General features: G+C 40.5%; 1 protein-coding gene across 1 annotated transcript in view; it reads left to right on the top strand.

Moving 5' to 3' along the window:
* FLT4 (fms related receptor tyrosine kinase 4) overlaps positions 1 to 17,820 on the top strand; it is a 358,183-nt gene that overhangs the window by 300,275 nt on the left and 40,088 nt on the right. Inside the window, exons 19-20 of the mRNA XM_082253130.1 lie at positions 5,731 to 5,844; positions 16,086 to 16,174. Coding sequence (XP_082109256.1) covers positions 5,731 to 5,844; positions 16,086 to 16,174 — 203 coding nt within the window. The remainder of the gene's footprint in view (positions 1 to 5,730; positions 5,845 to 16,085; positions 16,175 to 17,820) is intronic.

Below are 17,820 nucleotides of genomic sequence, written 5' to 3'. Positions count from 1 at the left end.
CTTATTGTGCACTCAATTTATACATTAGGGATTTGATTTGAGAAGGAGATCCATTCATGCTGGAACTACACCCACACTCTAAAGGACACAGGTGCAGTACCAACATTACGCTGAGTGAACATGTAATATGTACATACAGTGGATAAGCTGGCCAGGCTTTTACTCACCAAACCCAATAAATGATTAAAACATAATAAAATGCTTTAGAAACCAAGTTCTTTTAAATCATTTAATAGTATACAGTCTAAGGCTGGGCATATATGGTTAGTTTAATAAAAAGGTGATATCCGCGCTGTGAAAAAACTACATTCCGTGCAGGCTGCTAGTACTTAAAAGCAGAATATCAGTGCTTCAGTGTACTAATGCAAAATGAAAGTGCAACGCCTCACAACTATACGAAAACTCATAAATAAATGATATTTTAGAGTCCAGATAGCAAAACAGAAATCTTGATAAAGTGACCAATGTGATAAAAAGTGCAAAATAATGACACCAATGCTGATAACACTGAGAAGAATTGTGTTATCAGCATTGGTGACATTATTTTGCATTTATTATTACGTGGGTCACTTTATCAAGATTCCATTTTGCTATCTGGACTCTAATAGACGGTTCGTTTATGTAAAACTAATGGATTAATCCATTCACACAAGTTACGTTTTGTATACTGACTGCGTCTGCTGATGCTGCTGCTGCTAAACTGACCAGTGGCTGCAGCCAATTGGCTACAGCCATTGATTGACAAATGTTATCCAGCGTGTCCATTGAACCAAAGTCTAATGATCAACTTCTGTCAAACAGGAAGGGCTTAACACAGATTGAAATTCAACCAGTCCCTGCTGAACTGAATAAATTTCAAACTGTCTATGCCCAGCATTAAGGCAGTGGTCTCCAACCTGCAGCCCTTTGCTTGCTTTTATCCTGCCCTTGGCGCATTATTCCCCCCCACCGTCAGCAACAGTGGTGCATAGTTCCTGACACTGACAATTGGGCACTATTGCAGGTGTCATAGGTGGGTGGGCTTGCCACAGACTCAGCATTAGTGGAGAACATTGAGACTGAATATTGTGAATAAAACAGAACTATGTGAAAGCAATTAGTTGGGTGTTTTGTTTTCTTATTTAATAAAATACGCCCCCTGTGTTTTATAGAAAGAGATGAATAATACATATTATCAGGCTTATTCAAAAAATAATGTATGTAGTGAAGTGCAAAATACAACGTGGGCAAAATCACAAAGCCTCCAACCAGAATTTGAATTACTGAAACCCTTTGCACTGTCCGGGATGCTCTTTAGACTTCCAGCATGCCTCCGCATGACAAATTACAGTGCTTGTGACAGATTGATATACCTGTTGGAATCAAATACATGGATTTGTGGCAAGCACCGTGTGCGGAGGTGCACTGACACTGGAGTGTCCATATAGACACCTGAGCTCCCTCCCTACCTTCAACTGTCACACAGACAGTGCAGTGGATTAGGAATTTTGTAGCTGGGTGGGTGGGTAGTGATAGATTTTCAGAGACACTAGTTCCCCATCAAGTCTGCTCCCTTTGTGATTAGACAGCCCAACATTTGGCTATAGAATCTTCTCACTGCCTGCTGTCAATCAAAGAAAGAGAAGAAGAACTAATGGCTCAGCTTCCCCATCTATAGGTGCCCACTTTCAGCATCACCTAGGAGGCTGTTGGCTATGAATCCAACAGCGTTCTTAACAAGAAGTGATTGGTAGGAAGCGGAAGAGAAAACGGAGGCAAATATGCCACTCTGCTACATAGTGTACAGAGCAGGCACTCTCTCTCTCTCTCACCAAAGTCTAGTTAATCTTAAAGTGGTTGTAAAGTCAGAAGCAGTGTTAATTTAGTCGACTAAAACCGACTAAAACGCTTTCGTCGACTAAATTAACACAATTTTAGTAGACTAAAATACGACTAAAACTAAAACAATTCAGATGACTAAAATACGACTAAAACTAAAATGGCATTTTAGTCTTAAGACTAAAATACGACTAAAACTAAAATGGCATTTTAGTCAAAAGACTATAACTAAAACTAAATCGAAATTTGCTGCCAAAATTAACACTGGTGCATGCTCAAAGCTTAATACCATAAATAACATATTCGATTTTTCACTCCAGGACCAGCAGTAGTATATAATGAGTTTGGAAATTGTAGAGAAATGCTTAAATAATGCATTACAAATTACAATTGAACTACACCCATTCGATTTTAGATGACTAAAATGAGTTTTAGTCGACTAAAATGTAGGACGTTTTAGTCGACTAAAATGTACTGGAGTTTTAGTCGACTAAATACGACTAAAACTAAAACACTTGCAGAAGACTAAAATGGGACTAAAACTAAAATGCCATTTTAGTCCTAAGACTAAGACTAAAACTAAATTGAAATTTGCTGCCAAAATTAACACTGGTCAGAAGGTTTTTTATCTTAACCACTTCCCGCCCGCCCTATAGCCAAAGGACGGCGGGAAGGTGGTTGTATTATCCTGACACGCTGTCATATGACGGCGGCAGGATAATGCGCTCCCGGGACGATTGGTGATGCGGCGTGTAACTCTGACACACCGCATCTCCGATCTCAGCAAAGAGTCTACTGACGTAGGCTCTTTACCATGTGACCATGTGTCCAATCACAGCTGGTCACATAGTAAATAGGAAGTGCCGCTGATCGGCTTTCCTCAGTTCGTGCCTGACAGGCACGAGTAGAGGAGAGCCGATCTGCGGCTCTCCTGACAGGGGGGGGGGGGGTCTGTGCTGGTAATCAGAGCATTGATTACCAGTGCAGACCCTTGGGGGGGGGGTGCCAGTAGAACCATCAGGGATGCCCACCCATGACCCCAGGGATGCCCACCCATGACCCCAGGGATGCCCACCATGGCCACCAGGGATGGAAATCAGGGCTCAGGGAGCCCGCCAGTGCCCTACCCATCAGTGCTGTCCACCAATGCCCTCCCCATCAGTGCTGCCCGCCAGTGCCCATCATTGCCATCTATCAGTGCCGCCCACCAGTGCCCATAATTGCCCATCAGTGCTGCCTATCAGTGCCCATCAGTGCCGCCTATCAGTGCCCATGAATGCCGCCTATCAGTGCCCATCAATGCCGCCGATCAGTGCCCACCAATGCTGCATATCAGTGCTACCTATCAGTGCCACATATCAGTTCCCATCAGTGCTGCATATCAGTGCTGCCTATCAGTGCGCATTTTAGTGCCACTCCATCAGTGCCACACCATCAGTGCCTCCTCATCAGTGCCTGTCAGTGCGGCCTCATCAGTGCTCATCAGTGCAGGAAAAAACGTATCTATGTACAACATTTTTTAACATAAACAAAAACATATTTTTTTTCAAGCTTTTGGGTCTTTTTTATTTGTTTAGCAAAAAAAGAAAAAACCTTGTGGTGATCAAATACCACCAAAAGAAAGCTTTATTTGTGGGAAAAAAATGACATAAATTTGGTTTAGGTTCAGTGTTGCATGACCGCGCAATTGTCATTCAAAATGCAACAGTGCTAAAAGCTTTAAATTGGCCTGGGCACAAAATGGATACACGGAGCTGCAGCTCAGGTACCCCTATAGCAAGCTGCTTGCTGTGGGAGCATTCAACAGGAGGGAGGGGGTCAGGAGCACAAGCCAGAGACACAAGAAAAGGAGGATCTGGTCTGCCCTGTGCAAAACCAACTGCACAGAGCAGGTAAGTATAACATGTCTGTTATTTTAATAGAAAAAAAAAAACAAGAATTTACAATCACTTGAATTATCTCCAGTTTCATTATCAAGGACAGAGTTTCTAAACCTTTTTTCAGTCAAGGTACCCTTTAAAATTACAGATAATCTCAAGGCACCCTTTAAAAGTATAGACGGTCTTGAGACACACTTTAAAATTATAGACAGTCCCGAGGCACCCCATTCTAAAATGTGAAAACCATTCCAATAGTTTTACAAAATGCAGCAACATCCACACGTAGGACACTCACCGTTAGAGGTGATTTTTATTTCCAAAGCAAAACACACTTTTGCACACTGGTACTGACTAGTATTCCAAAGTTTCTATTCTCCCTCAGTTTCTCTACGTCAGCTAATGTCACCCCAGTGCTGATGGAGAGAGGTAGAGGAGGGTCAAACAAGGATGCTGTGAAGGCAACAGACATCCTCCTTATCAACTGAGAACATCATTGGTTGTTAAGATGCCAGTATCTAGAAAGTCATAATGGCGCATAATGAAAACCTGTTGCTTTGTGTAACAATTTTCGATTGATTTTTAGACATTTTGCCAAGGCACCCCTGAAGAAGCTTTAAGGCAACCCAGGGTGCCTGGGCACCCTAGTTGAAAAAGGCTAATCTAGGAACTGTAGGTAACTCTTTTTTAGTTTAGGCTATACCGCAAAAAAAACATCATTGAGGCTTTATTATTCCCCCATGTGCTTTGCATTTTTATTTAATATACCCAATGATGTAAAGCATTGATCTGTGCTGTTAAAGAAAATTTGCCATGAATCAAACTTTTTTTAGACCAACAGTACCTAATTAACCACTTTACCACCGGAGGATTTTGCTGTCTTCCTTCCAGGCCACTTTTTGCGATTCGGCGCTGTGCGACTTCAACTGACAATTGCGCGGTCGTGCGACGCCGTACCCAAACGAAATTTACGTCTTTTTTTTCCCACAAACAGAGCTTTCTTTTGGTGGTATTTGATCACCTGTGCAATTTTTACTTTTTGCGCTATAAACAAAAAAAAAGCGTTTATTTTGAAAAAATAACAATATTTTTAACATTTTTTTATATGAAATTCCCCCCAAAAAAGATGTAAAAACCAATTTTTAAAAAATTTTTGGCAAATTTGTTTTCTGCTACCTATGTTTGGTAAAAAAAAATCGCAATAAGCGTATTTTGATTGGTTTGCGCAAAAGTTATTGCGTTTACTAACAAAGGGAAAGATTTCTGTCATTTTTGGTGTTTTTTTTTTTTAACGCGTAATGGCGGCGATCTGCGATTTTTTTTGTGGGACTGCGACATTGCGGCGGACAGATCGGACCCTTGACTGACATTTTTGACACTTTTGGGGGTACCAGTGACATTTCTACAGTAATCAGTGCTATATATATGCACTGTTACTGTAAAAATGACACTGGCAGGGAAGGGGTTAATTTTATTGGAGAGGGAGGGGTTAATGTATGCCTGGTGCTTACTGACGTGTAGGGGGGGAGGTGACTGAGTGAGTCATGGACAGATCGGATGTCCAGCTATGCTGAACAGTCCGATCTGTCACTCCCTGTCACTATGGAGATCCGTCCGCTTGTGTTTACACAGGCGGGCAGATCTCCACACTAGATCCCCGGCGATCGGGGCAGAGCAGCGGCGATCGCCGCTGCTCCTCCCCTGGCCCGACTCCCGCTGTGAATGAAAACAGCGGGAGCGAGCCTCCGGCGGCGTGCAAGCGCCGCCCAGAAGGGGGAGTGTCTGACGACGTTAATACTACGTCGTCAGAAGATAACGAGCCACTCTGCCGCAGTAGTATTACTGTGAGCAGACGTAAAGTGGTTAAACAAAATAGTTTTCCAAATACTAGATGCCTTTCTAGGTAATTTTTTGGCTAATCGGTATCACATTCACAATCCTTTTTGCCTTTTATTTTTTACCATAATTATTTGTTTGTTCAATCTGATCTAATACGAAACATTCATTTTTTATTTATTTTTTTTATTTTTTTTAGAGGGAGCCACTGCTAGTGAGCACAAAGCTTTGATGTCAGAGTTGAAGATTCTCATCCACATTGGAAACCACCTAAATGTTGTGAATTTACTGGGAGCCTGCACGAAATCCAATGGTGAGAGACTATAAAGAACACACATTTCCCTATCACCAAAATGACTGTTTATGATTCATAAATTTATTTAGGTTTTACCAATCCTAAAGATATGCTTGCATTGCAGATATTACAATAATAAATCATATCCAAACATCTGTTTAAAAATGACCAAATGCTGAAGAGGTTTGCTTTTTAACATTTTCTAGAAAGGAAAAAATGGTCCTCTTGTTAGATTTACTTTACTTCTGAAGTACATTTTTAGATAGATGTCTAAAACTTTAGATAAATATTCACTTTTGAAAAAAAAAAAAAAAGACCTGGCATTGAGCCTGTTGCTTGTAGCTTTGCTGTGACACTACAGACCACATTTAATTTAAGTCTGAACTCCAGCCTTTCTTTTAGCCTTTTTTACGATTGTACAGGCTCCCCTCCTATAATTGCGTACTCTGATTTCACTTCATACTGTGAGCTTCTCACAGTGTGCATTAGAAGCTGCAGAAAGTAAGATAGAGCCTGCCTCATTTCCTGGCTGGAGGACATCTAACATCATCTAGGCCAGGGGTCTTTAAACTATGGCCCTCCAATTGTTTAGAAACTACAATTACCATCATGCCTAGTCATGTCTGTGAATTTCAGAGTTTTACAATGCCTCATGGGATGTGTAGTTCAGTGTAGCACTGCCCCCTTAAGGGCTGCTGGTTAACGGGTGTTCCTCAGCACTCACCTGACCCTGTGAACAATCCAACCCACCTGACACTCTAGGTTCTAACATGGCAAGCATATTCTCTAAAGACACACTGACACAATTGAAATAACGTTTTGTTATTTTACTGAAAAGATGAACAGGTATAACTTTAAGATTCAAGAATATACCAATATCAGTCAGTTAAACCCCACCAAACTCAATGAGATTCAACAGAATGACATCAATATGAATGTAAATGGTTAATAGAAAATATCAAGGATCAATACTTATGGCAATGTTATGACTATGGCTTATAGAAGAAAGGTCTTAGGAATTTTACCAAAGATGGAATTAGTTCTAACTATAGCAATTCAAAGTAATGTGAACCTGTCCCCTTTAAGGGAAAGCAAATATTAGGTCCCCTCTCCTAGCAAGGCCTTGCTAAGTCTTAGCTGGCAGTTGGAGCTCTTATCACTGTCCAATGTGATATTTGTAATCCCAAAGTAGTGATATGTGCAATACTGTCTGCGGTCAGTGTGTTGGTGAATGAGGATTATACTTGCGATTAGGATTTCACACAGGCACCCTTCCATTCTCTGATGTCCATATGTGTGGATCCTGCAACACAGACGATGCGCCCTCCCATGCTCCTGCGTCTGGGAGTGATCGGTACTCTGCTGCCCCGGTCAGTTGATTCAGCCTCCGCTCATTCTTCGTTCAGTTCCACTGGAACAGCCACCTCTGTGAAGTCACCAGCATCCGCACCGCTGAAGACGAGCTCCGCACTCATCAGGTCACGTGTACTAGGCCCCAATCACCGGCAGTGTCTGGATACGCCACTCAGGCTGGTCTGCACTCACTGGGTCCCAGAAGCAAGAGAGAGCACGTACTGTGTAGCAGATAGGTTTATAGGCTTTCCCATGGTCCTTCACTTTCTCAATGCTTTCTGGGAATATAGTTCCCTTGGTAATCCAAATAACAGTCTGCATCCAGTAAAGAACTACATCTCCCACAATCCAGTTCTTCCACTTCCTGCGAGAAGCCGATCCTCCCCTGAATGTAGCCTTAAAGGGGCACTCTAGCAACATCAACAATAACGGTAAGCCAGAACATAGATATATACACTTTATATTATGGTAGTCCGGTCACGGCTACATCAGCAAAAGCTGGAGGGCCGTAGTTTGAGGATCCATGATCTGGGCCTTTCCTCCCCAGCCTAAATAAAATATAGCAGCTCAGCAACACATGTGGGCATTCTTAATGCAGTTTACATGCCTGGTAAAATGTAGTTAGCAGGACAGAAAGTAAGGAAAAACCTCTCAGTCAGGGGTATCAATAAAAAACCTGACTGGGGTTCTAACCATTTTCTTCACTCTATCCAAAACTAGAAAAAAAGTTTTGACTTAAAGTGTTACTTAACCCACAACAGTAAATTCAGTGTGTATATGCAGTAAAGCATGCGTGTTATACTCTCTGTGGTACCTAAGGGGTTAATCCTCTGCATTGTGTATAAAGGCTGTGTGATCCTGTCTCTCTGATCCTCCCCTTCTTTTACTGTCCCCAATTCATCTGCTAATAGAACAGAATATTAAAGGGCAAGCTGCACATGCTCATTTTTTTCTTTCTTGGGAGCTTGGGAGAGTACATAATGTTTAAAAAAAAATCTGGAAATATTTTTACTAAACACTTTTTCTACTTATTGCTTTTTGTTACATACAATTTATATAAGATTTTCAGGGCCTTAGGAGGTATATTATTTCCTGTCCAGTATTTCACTGGGATGTTGGCCTGTCTCTTTCAATTGGTTTCACTTCCAGTCCCTGTTTCCATGTGATCAGCACAGGGCCAATCAGCACTGTCCAGACAGAAGGTCAGGGGTCTTGTAGTCTTGTGGGACAATCAGGGGAAAATAAAAACTCATCCTACAAGCTTTAACTAGACACTGTTAGAAGTCACAAGACTGTTATATACTGCTGATGAGAAAAGGTATTTAGCCATTTATATTTACTAAAATAATCGCATTTCCATGTTCTGTGTACTTTGGGAGACGAGATATAGTGAATGCAGGCTCCTGGGTTTAGTAACACTTTAAAATGCAGCTTAATAATATAAATAATATTAATATGAATAATAAAAGTATAGACTTTGCTGATCTTGTGTGTGCATTACTGAATTTTTGGCACCTTACTGAGCAAGTGTTACATTAGGAACATTTACCAACAAATATAAATAATTTATAGATGACAGGTGTATGTAAACACTTTAGCTGTTATGAGCTTTTAGCCAGACCTAGATATCAGTTATTTTCACATACCTAATGCCATTCCTTGGATTTTTTTCCTTTAAAAAAAAAAAAAAAAAAAACATTAAAGGTATTTTTTTATCTTTGGTACCAGCATCCATTTTAATGAGCTATCAGTACCATGTGTTCTACAAGTCATTCACCTCAGATAACTTTTTTTTTTTTTACCTGTTTCATGGATGTATTTGTTAAGCAATTAGAATTCCAAAGTTGAAGGGCTATTTGGGTTTTTTTTCAAGGTTTGTCAAGTCTTGTTCCATCATTATGACCGTTGTGCTGTCTGAGGTACACTTGACCCTACCACTGTATACAGGGTGACATGACTACCTGCAGATTCCACCATTTAAAATGTAGCAGTCCCTCTAATATTGCTGTGGGTGCTGAGTTGATGCACACTTTACTATAATATATTACCATATATACAGTAGTTGCCACTTCTCCCTGTCAGTGGTTTGCATTTTTGGGTTTTGAACTTGCCATCTTTACACATACACACAGGAGCCATCCTTACACACAGGAGCAAACAGGATGGGTCTGTGTGGGCTTTGAGGTGGTTATAGTATAGAAAAGGGGACCCCGGTAAAGCCCTGCCTACACAATTGTTGTTTAAATCTTGGTCTTGAATAACTGATTTATGCAACCATTGCGCATGCGCAGAATGACCTTGGCCTTCAGTCATTTATGATAACTGAAGGCATAATGTGTAAAAATTGGGCATGCTATTGTTTGCTTATCAACCCTAAACAGTGAGGTGTATCTCAGTAAATTCAAGGTATGTCTGTATGAGTTCAGATGCAGTACCGGCAACTTATAACTTGCAGCCAACACGATCCTACGAAAAAACGTATGCATGTGTGCAAGATCTGTATTTCTGACAGCTTATCTAGACCCAGATCTCACAGGGGTTACAATTGTCTGCTCTATCTAAAATGCCTACAGTCCAACTTTAACATGTATTGCACCAAAGATCCAACTCGGGGCCGGTGTTCCCTTTAGGCAAGGTAGTTGTCGTTCTAGAGCGCACATTAGTCAGGGGCGCTGCTTTGGGTTGCCATCTGTACGGAAATGCCTCCTGAAACCCGAACACAGCAGCATACATCCAGTCCCAGCCAGTGTGGGAACTCATACCTCCAGCCCCTGCCAGCACTGATCCAACTAATAGAGTCTTGAGATAACAGGTTCTATTGACTCCCTTCTAACCTGTGTCAAACAGGTTTTGCATTCCAAAACTGTCTTGTGGTTGGTTTGTTTAGTATGTACAAAACACCATAATATTGTTTTTTGCAGAGTTGATCCCCCAATGCTAGAAACTTAGGTTTACCTTCCCAGTAGGGCATCAAAACACAAACAAATGGAGTTCAAGCTCATATTAATCGTTTTCCAGATTTTGACTTAAATTCTCCACTATGCATGTCACTAGTCTGATTTCCACATTCTTTCATCCTGCATTACAAACTTTCAAATAGCTACTTGGCCTTAGCTCAGAATGTGGCACCCATTGACTTAAAATGGCAGATTGACATATCTGTGTGCCAGCTCCAATATGCAGTCAGATTTATTACTTGTTCACAGAAGCAGCATTCTGGGAATTCTTCAGATAACACAGATAAAATGCATAATGGTCTGGCACAAGGCAAATTGGTTTGAATTGCAAGGCTGCAAAGTGAAATATTATTTATTCCTCTCGCTGTCAGTGTTTCATTGTGTTAAATTGTGGTGTTGCATCATTTTTTTTAAATCTACCCATTCATTATTACATGAGCTGAGACGTTTTAATGATTTAATAGACATATGCAGAAAAATAGTTAATCTCAAAAAAGAAAAAGATACGGTTGATGCCTTTAGAACATATTTTAACCACTTGCTGACCGCCCCATGCAAATTTACTGTGGCAGGGTGACTCGCCTGTGCATAATCATGTAGATCTACATGATTTCATGCATGCGGTCTCGGGGGCAGGCGTGTGCCCCCGGAGGCACGCTCCCACTGTGGTTAGACACAGCATGAGCCAGACCAGGGGAGGAGCGGGCTCGGTCGCCGCCAGCCTCCCGTGATCTTTGGGAAAACTGACAGGAGAGCTGTCTGCCTATGTAAACAAAGCAGGTGGCTCTTCTGTCAGACAGGCACACTGAGATTGTGTGTCTCAGCTACGCTTAAACACCGATCTCTGTGTGCCTTTCACAAAGCCGAGCCCCCCCACAGTTAGTAAGCACATTTTGGCTTACACTTAACCCCTTGATCAACCCCAGTATTAACCCCTTCCTTGCCAGTGTCATTTATACAGTAACAGTGCATATTATTTAGCACTGATTACTATATTAATGTCACTGGTCCCCAAAAAGTGTCATTTGGTGTCAGATTTGTCCGCCACAATGTTGCAGTCCGGCTAGAAATCGCTGATCGCCACCATTACTAATAAAAACAAAAAGATAAATAAAAAGTCCAAAAATCTATCCCATAGTTTGCAAACGCTATAACTTTTGCGCAGACCAATTAAAATATGCTTTTTAGGCTTTTTTTTACCAAAAATATGTAGCAGAATGCAAATTGGCCTAAATGAATAAAAAAATTAATTTTTTTTAAAAATAATTATTGGAAATTTTATATAGCAGAAAGTAAAACATATTGTGTTTTTTTTTTTTCAAAATTGTAGCTGTTTTTTTGTTCATAGCGCAAAATCTAAAAACCACAGAGGTGAACAAATACCCCCAAAAGAAAGCTCTATTTGTGGGGAAAAAAGACCATCAATTGTATTTGGGTACAGTGTTGCACGACCGCGCAATTTTTAGTTAAAATAACGCAGTGCTGAATCGCAAAAAAATGGCCTGGTCATTAAGGGGGTAAAACCTTCCGGAGCTGAAGTGGTTAAAGCTATTTTTTTAAGTGTAAGCACCTGAATTTGACTCAGTATCGGCCTCTTGAAGTCTCTGTAAAGCCGAGTACAAAAGAGGCAGGGAGAAGCAGAATAAATAGCCAATCAGTTGTGCTGCATTGCAAGAAGCATGTTGTTAGGGGGGGGGGCAGAGTGATTAGCTCATCGGTGTGCTGTTTTTCCTTCACTATCCTATCACAGGCTGTGGGGTGGAGAGGAGACCTATAAATCTACCTGAACTGCAGCAGGGACTGATTAGGTCTCCGCCCTGCCAGATTGGTTGCTGCTGTGGGGCAAATCATATGGCAGACATGTCAGGCTTATATTTATTTAATTTGTGTATTTATCTGTTAGCTTGGAGGTAAGCTTTAAAGCCCGATCTCTAAGTGACTGTGTGTTGCTGGCTTCTCTCTTTGTACCTTGTATCCTGCTCACTGCTCAAAGCCTGGGGAATTATACCAGACATTGCCTTCTCCTCTACATACCAGCGACCTACCAAAGTCAGAAGGAAACAAGGAATGGCTGCCAATGTATTTATTTTATAACAGGTTTCCTTTAAGCAACTAAAAGCCATGGCATTCTAAGATCTACAGCATACCAGCAGATGATAAACCACAGGCTGGCAATCTTAGTCTTATTTACAGATTTTAGGAATGGCTTCTGACTCATCATAAAGTTATTGTGATTCAGAGAAGACCGTTTCATTTGTGAATATTACTTTTGGGGAAATTTCTCTCATCGCTTTGAGGATGAATTTGGAGTTGCGTACATGGTTAATGCGTTAGTCATTCCTGAATATGAATATTATGATGCCTCTAAGCTGAAACTATAAGCTGATAAAAGAGGCAGCTGTGTGTGATAACTCATTTGAATCTTACCTCATAGACAAACTTTCTCCTCAGGGAGCTCCTATTCTGTCTGTATAGGATATTGTGTTGCACAACTGATTATGTTATGGCTAAAGGCAATCAGAATTTTATGATGTTTCAAAGCACCAGTATCCTGAAGAGCTTTGGGTAAAAAGTTTCTCAAACAATAGGTGCTATGTTTTCTTAAAGCAGAACTAAACCCTTCAAAACTCACCCATTCCTTTGAGATCTTTGGCCATCTTGATTGAATATGATTGCTCACATCCATCAGCAACAAGGCATGCCAAAAAATGTACACTGAGCTGCAACTCCATTTACGTTCTAGACCAGTGATGGCGAACCTTGGCACCCCAGATGTTTTGGAACTACATTTCCCATGATGCTCATGCACTCGGCAGTGTAGTTGAGCATCGTGGGAAATGTAGTTCCAAAACATCTGGGGTGCCAAGGTTCACCATCACTGTTCTAGAGCATCTTGGAAACAGATAGGTAAGAAGCCTTTTTTGGAGGAGACATATCATCCCCCCTTGCAAGTTTTTGAATTGAGGGCAAAGTTCAACTTTAGTACATTTTATAAAGTTAGTATAAATAGTCAAAACTAATGTTAGGGATACAATGCTAAATTTTAATCTTGGAGGCTCTTTTGGTTCTGAAGGAGATTGCCTGGTGACTGTTGATAACGATAATGTCATGAAGTTTGTCTGAATTTGAAAATTTCCCAGGAGATTCCTAAGCTGGGGATTGTTTAGCAATTCATGTCGCCAGTAGCTAGTAGTATTTAGTCACATTCAACTTTTTTTGTATTTAAATAATTCAGTTGTGGGTTTTTACAAACTTTCATACCTCCTGTCATGTTTCTGGACAATCAACATTTGCCCTGTAATATTGCAGGGTAATTAGAGTAAGATGAGTTACCCACGTGCTTATACATACTGAGGTATGTCCCTGACAATTATTACAACTGAAGAAACCATCTTTATGATTGGCAAACTTTTACAGAACAAGTCTAGTTTATTGTAACTAATTACTATTAGCTATAATGTGACCTGGATAAATGAGTACCTAACTACATATAGTTTGCCAATAGTCCTACAACATGATTAAATCGTGGTATTGTGCAATCTTGGAAGTTTTTATCACTTAGTCATGCTACTCAAAATCTATCTCAGTAGCAGCTCACATTAAGTGCCCATTCACACTACCGCGACTTGTGAGGCGACTGGTCAGCCTGATAAGTCGCGGTCCATGCAGTGCTACGGGAACCGTTCTAATAGGAGGGACTTAAGTCGCTTCAACTTAGAAAGTAGTTCCTGTACTACTTCGGGACGACATCGGAGTGACTTGCATTGACATTCATTATATGAAGTCCGCGCAAGTGGCACCGAAGTCGCGGTGCACGCGACTTCACAGGTCGCCCCCGAATTAGTGCCGTGGTAGTGTGAACTGGCACTAAGACCACTGTGAGATTATAGTAGCACAACTGACCTGGTAAAAATCTCCTGTGCATCTGTTACAGGAAATGACAGTTATCCTGGTGGTTAGGGCCATTTTAGGTCTAATTTACTGATAAATTGACCCAGTTATAGTTAAAAAAAAAAAATACAGTAAAGTAGTTGACTGACGTCAGGTAGGGTATTAGGTATGCAAAACATTTAATCACACAATTACCTCACCTGTCGATGTATTTTGTAATTAGGTGATTACTTCTTATAACCAGAAAGATCTGAACTTTGGAGAAGAGAAAAGCCCACTCTTTTATGTAGTATTATCCTGTATGCCCTTGAAGTGGACCCATATAAAGTTGACTACATTCACACAGAATATTCATAGAGAGGAGAATCTGACAGTTCAGCAGTGAAATCAGAATAAAGTCAAAAGACATTGCCTCTTCTAAGCCTAAAAGTAATTCCTACCCTCATTAGAAAACCGTGCCAACTGCAAGAGTTGATTCCTTTTATCATTATTGGGACAGTCTTGTTGGGGTGCAGTTTGTGCTGTAAAAAGATGTCCTTGTTGGATGCCTACTACTGAATGAAATCTAACAGAAATTTGTGGAAGCTGCACCCTAAATGTCCGGCTCTGCAGTGTGAATGTTGACCTTGTCAATGACACCAGATCAGACATGCTTTCTTGACATTGAAGACTTACAAGGAATATGTTATGTTGGAATAGGTCCTTTGGATTGGTAATTTACAAAGTCTAGAATTGTACTGATCACAATGGTTCCCTAGGCCCAATGTCCTACAATAGGATCAAATAAGCACATTTAAATACACTGTACCAATTTTTGAAAAACATGTATTCGGACCAATAAAGCACTACTGAGTTCAAGATGCAGCATAATTGCACAAAATTTTTATTTTTATTTTAAGGGCATTAGAGATTAAAAATAAGGGAACTGCCATTACTTAACAGTTCCTTTGGCAGGTGCATTCTCCAAGGCTAACGCTCTGGCAATGGCTTCACTGCCTAGTAATTCACTGCCCTAGAACAAGAAAACTTAAAGTTGTTGTAACCCTAAACAAAAAATAAAAAAAAATAAAAAGATTATGTTCCTTTACAGCATTATCTATAGCACAGTGCTTGTGCTGTGTAATTTGTCCCTTCCTATGTTGTAATACACCTGGTTGGTCCTCCCTGTTCCTGTGTCCCCCTGCCTGTGCTGACCACAGCAGTTATGGCAGCTGACTACTCTCCATAGATCGGGGAAGAAGAGCAGAGGGGGGATCATTTGACCGCACAGCTGCGGTGTGAGAAAAGGTATTTAGCCGTTTCACACACACTACAGTTAACGCCAGCATGATCCAGAGGGGATACCAGTAAAGTCACAATGTAACGTTACAAAAACTTTAAGACTTAAGATTCAAGTAGCCACATAGTTGTTTCATATCAATGGCTCATTAGGATCTAAAACCAGGTTCAGAATGAAACCCCAAAGTCTGACTGTCTAAAATAAGAAAGTAATGGCAGTCTGCCTTAAAGATTTATTATCAAGTATTCATTGTAAGAACAGGGTGGTGGTAAGATGAGTAGCTCACACACAACCTCGAAGATAACCTCAGGCACAGACGCCATGCATTACAGACTGCCAGAGTAGGCCTATGTTGCTTCATTGGTTTCCTCCAGCAGCCAAAGTCCTTTAGGAAGTAAAGAAAATATTGGGTCATGAAATTTCTGAACAACTGCCATTTTGGTTTCTTTTACATTCCACACTAAGCTAATAAAATACTGTGTTCAGAAAATGTTTAATCTTTGAAAGATGTTAACACAGTCCTAAAACGTGAAACCTTCTTTAACAGAGAAAAAAAGATTAATCGTATTATTATGTAATAGTACCATTTTGGGCTATAAGGCAATAAGCAGTGTGTAAGGTATGTAAATCAAGGAAACTAATCGCCAATCTTTCTTCATTGTTCGTACTGCACTTCCCACATAACTAATCCACTTTGCACAAACTTCATGTGCCTGATTATATCAATCATATATTTATTCATTCATTATAACAATAACAAAATTATATGTATATTTCAGGACCACTGATGGTCATTGTAGAATTTTGCAAATATGGAAATCTATCCAATTATCTAAGGACCAAGAGGGATGGATTCATTCCCTATCAGGTATGTAGACACAACCCTCCCACTTGGCCTGTCTTTCTTGTCATCCATCACATTGTTTATTTCCATTCTTCATTCATCTTCCACGACTTGCTTCTGTTTATGTAGCATCTGTTTTTCATTCAGGAAATGGGAAATACGTTACTAGCTGGCATGGGAAGTTTAATTAAATAATTAAATACTTAAGATCCTTTGCTTCTTACACAATTACTATGCCACAAGTAGTCCTGTACCTTGCCACCAATCATTTTCAGCATTAACAACAGTATCCAAGTGATGACAAAGTATTAAAGGTGACCTATGGCTTAAAAAAAAGTGTAACTGTTTTGTATTTTTAAGTCTTTTAATTTAAAAACAATACTCCATGTAGCTAAGTGCCCATTCACATTGCTTAAAGCAGGCTTAATGGAATGACAAACTGAAATCTATTGTTTGCAGTAGGACCATTTTACAGCAAAATGTTGCGTTGCTGTGCACTGGGTGAAAATGGAACATGCTGCATCTCTAAAGAGCACAATGCACTTCAATGTGCACTAAAGTTGAACTCTATGTATGGTTTGTGTTGTATAGTTACATTGAAGTAGCTTAGACCAATGAAAGTATACATTTTCTATACTTGGCTGATCCTTGTGGAAGCAGGGAGTCATTTCAGTAGCCAAAGAGGAGGTTCACTACAGAGACTTCAATTGGTAACAATTTTTTTAGTCACTAGATGGAGATTTGCGCAGCAAAACTCTGAGAATGTGTGACACAGGAATGCTGTTAGCTTCTATAGGTATGGAGAGAATCAAAAAAGTGCTAATGTAAATGGCCACCTACATTAGTGTCCATTGTAAATGGGGGGTTCCACATTGTATACATACTTTATTCCATCGTAATATGGCTGTGAATACTTAGTAGTTGATAAAGGACCTGGTCTTTAAAAGGTACAGGATCTAGCTTTCTTTAAATAGAAGCTACTTACTCCAGCTATAAATTTACCTCTAGCCCAATACAGGATAAACCAAATTCCATCCTATAATAATAATAATAATAGAAAAATATATGTCTCACATGTGGGTTGAACTCAAAACCTCACTATTAGCAGTGCTGTGTCCCTACTACTGTATATATTCTCAACATCCAAACTACCAAAACTACCTCTCCATGCTCTCTGGCGGTACACTTATTCTATTCTATAGGCATTACCTCCACTTAACCAATATAAATCACATGCTTGTAGTATCATTAAATGTCCTTTTGTCAACTTGGATCTAGCACCAACTACAGGAGCACTAGAAATATCAGAATCACCCAGGGCCATCTTAAGGAATGGGCACGCTGGGAAGTTGCCTGGGGGCCCAACTTGCCCGGGGGGCCCCACCTGCCCAGCCCCAGCCAAACATCTGTCCCGATTCCCGTGTGCATCCTGCCGCTGAACTTAGCAGGTGGCCAGTGCCTGTTGGACCTGCACTGCTGTCAGGCCACTTGGACCATGGAGGGGGAGACCAGGATTGCCTGTCCGCCTCCACGGGAACAGGCACACACAGGACAGTCAAGTCTGACTACCGTCCGTGTGTGTGTTCATCAGACCCAGCTTTCGAATTTGGAAGATGTTGTTATTAGCCTCACACTGCTGTACCAAAAAATATAGCCTTATCGATAATTTG

This window comes from Pelophylax lessonae, assembly GCF_965119305.1.
Source record: "Pelophylax lessonae genome assembly, chromosome: 4".
Lineage (NCBI taxonomy): Eukaryota > Metazoa > Chordata > Amphibia > Anura > Ranidae > Pelophylax > Pelophylax lessonae.
Note: the sequence above shows the minus strand (reverse complement) of the source record. Positions and strands in the feature narration are given on the sequence as shown.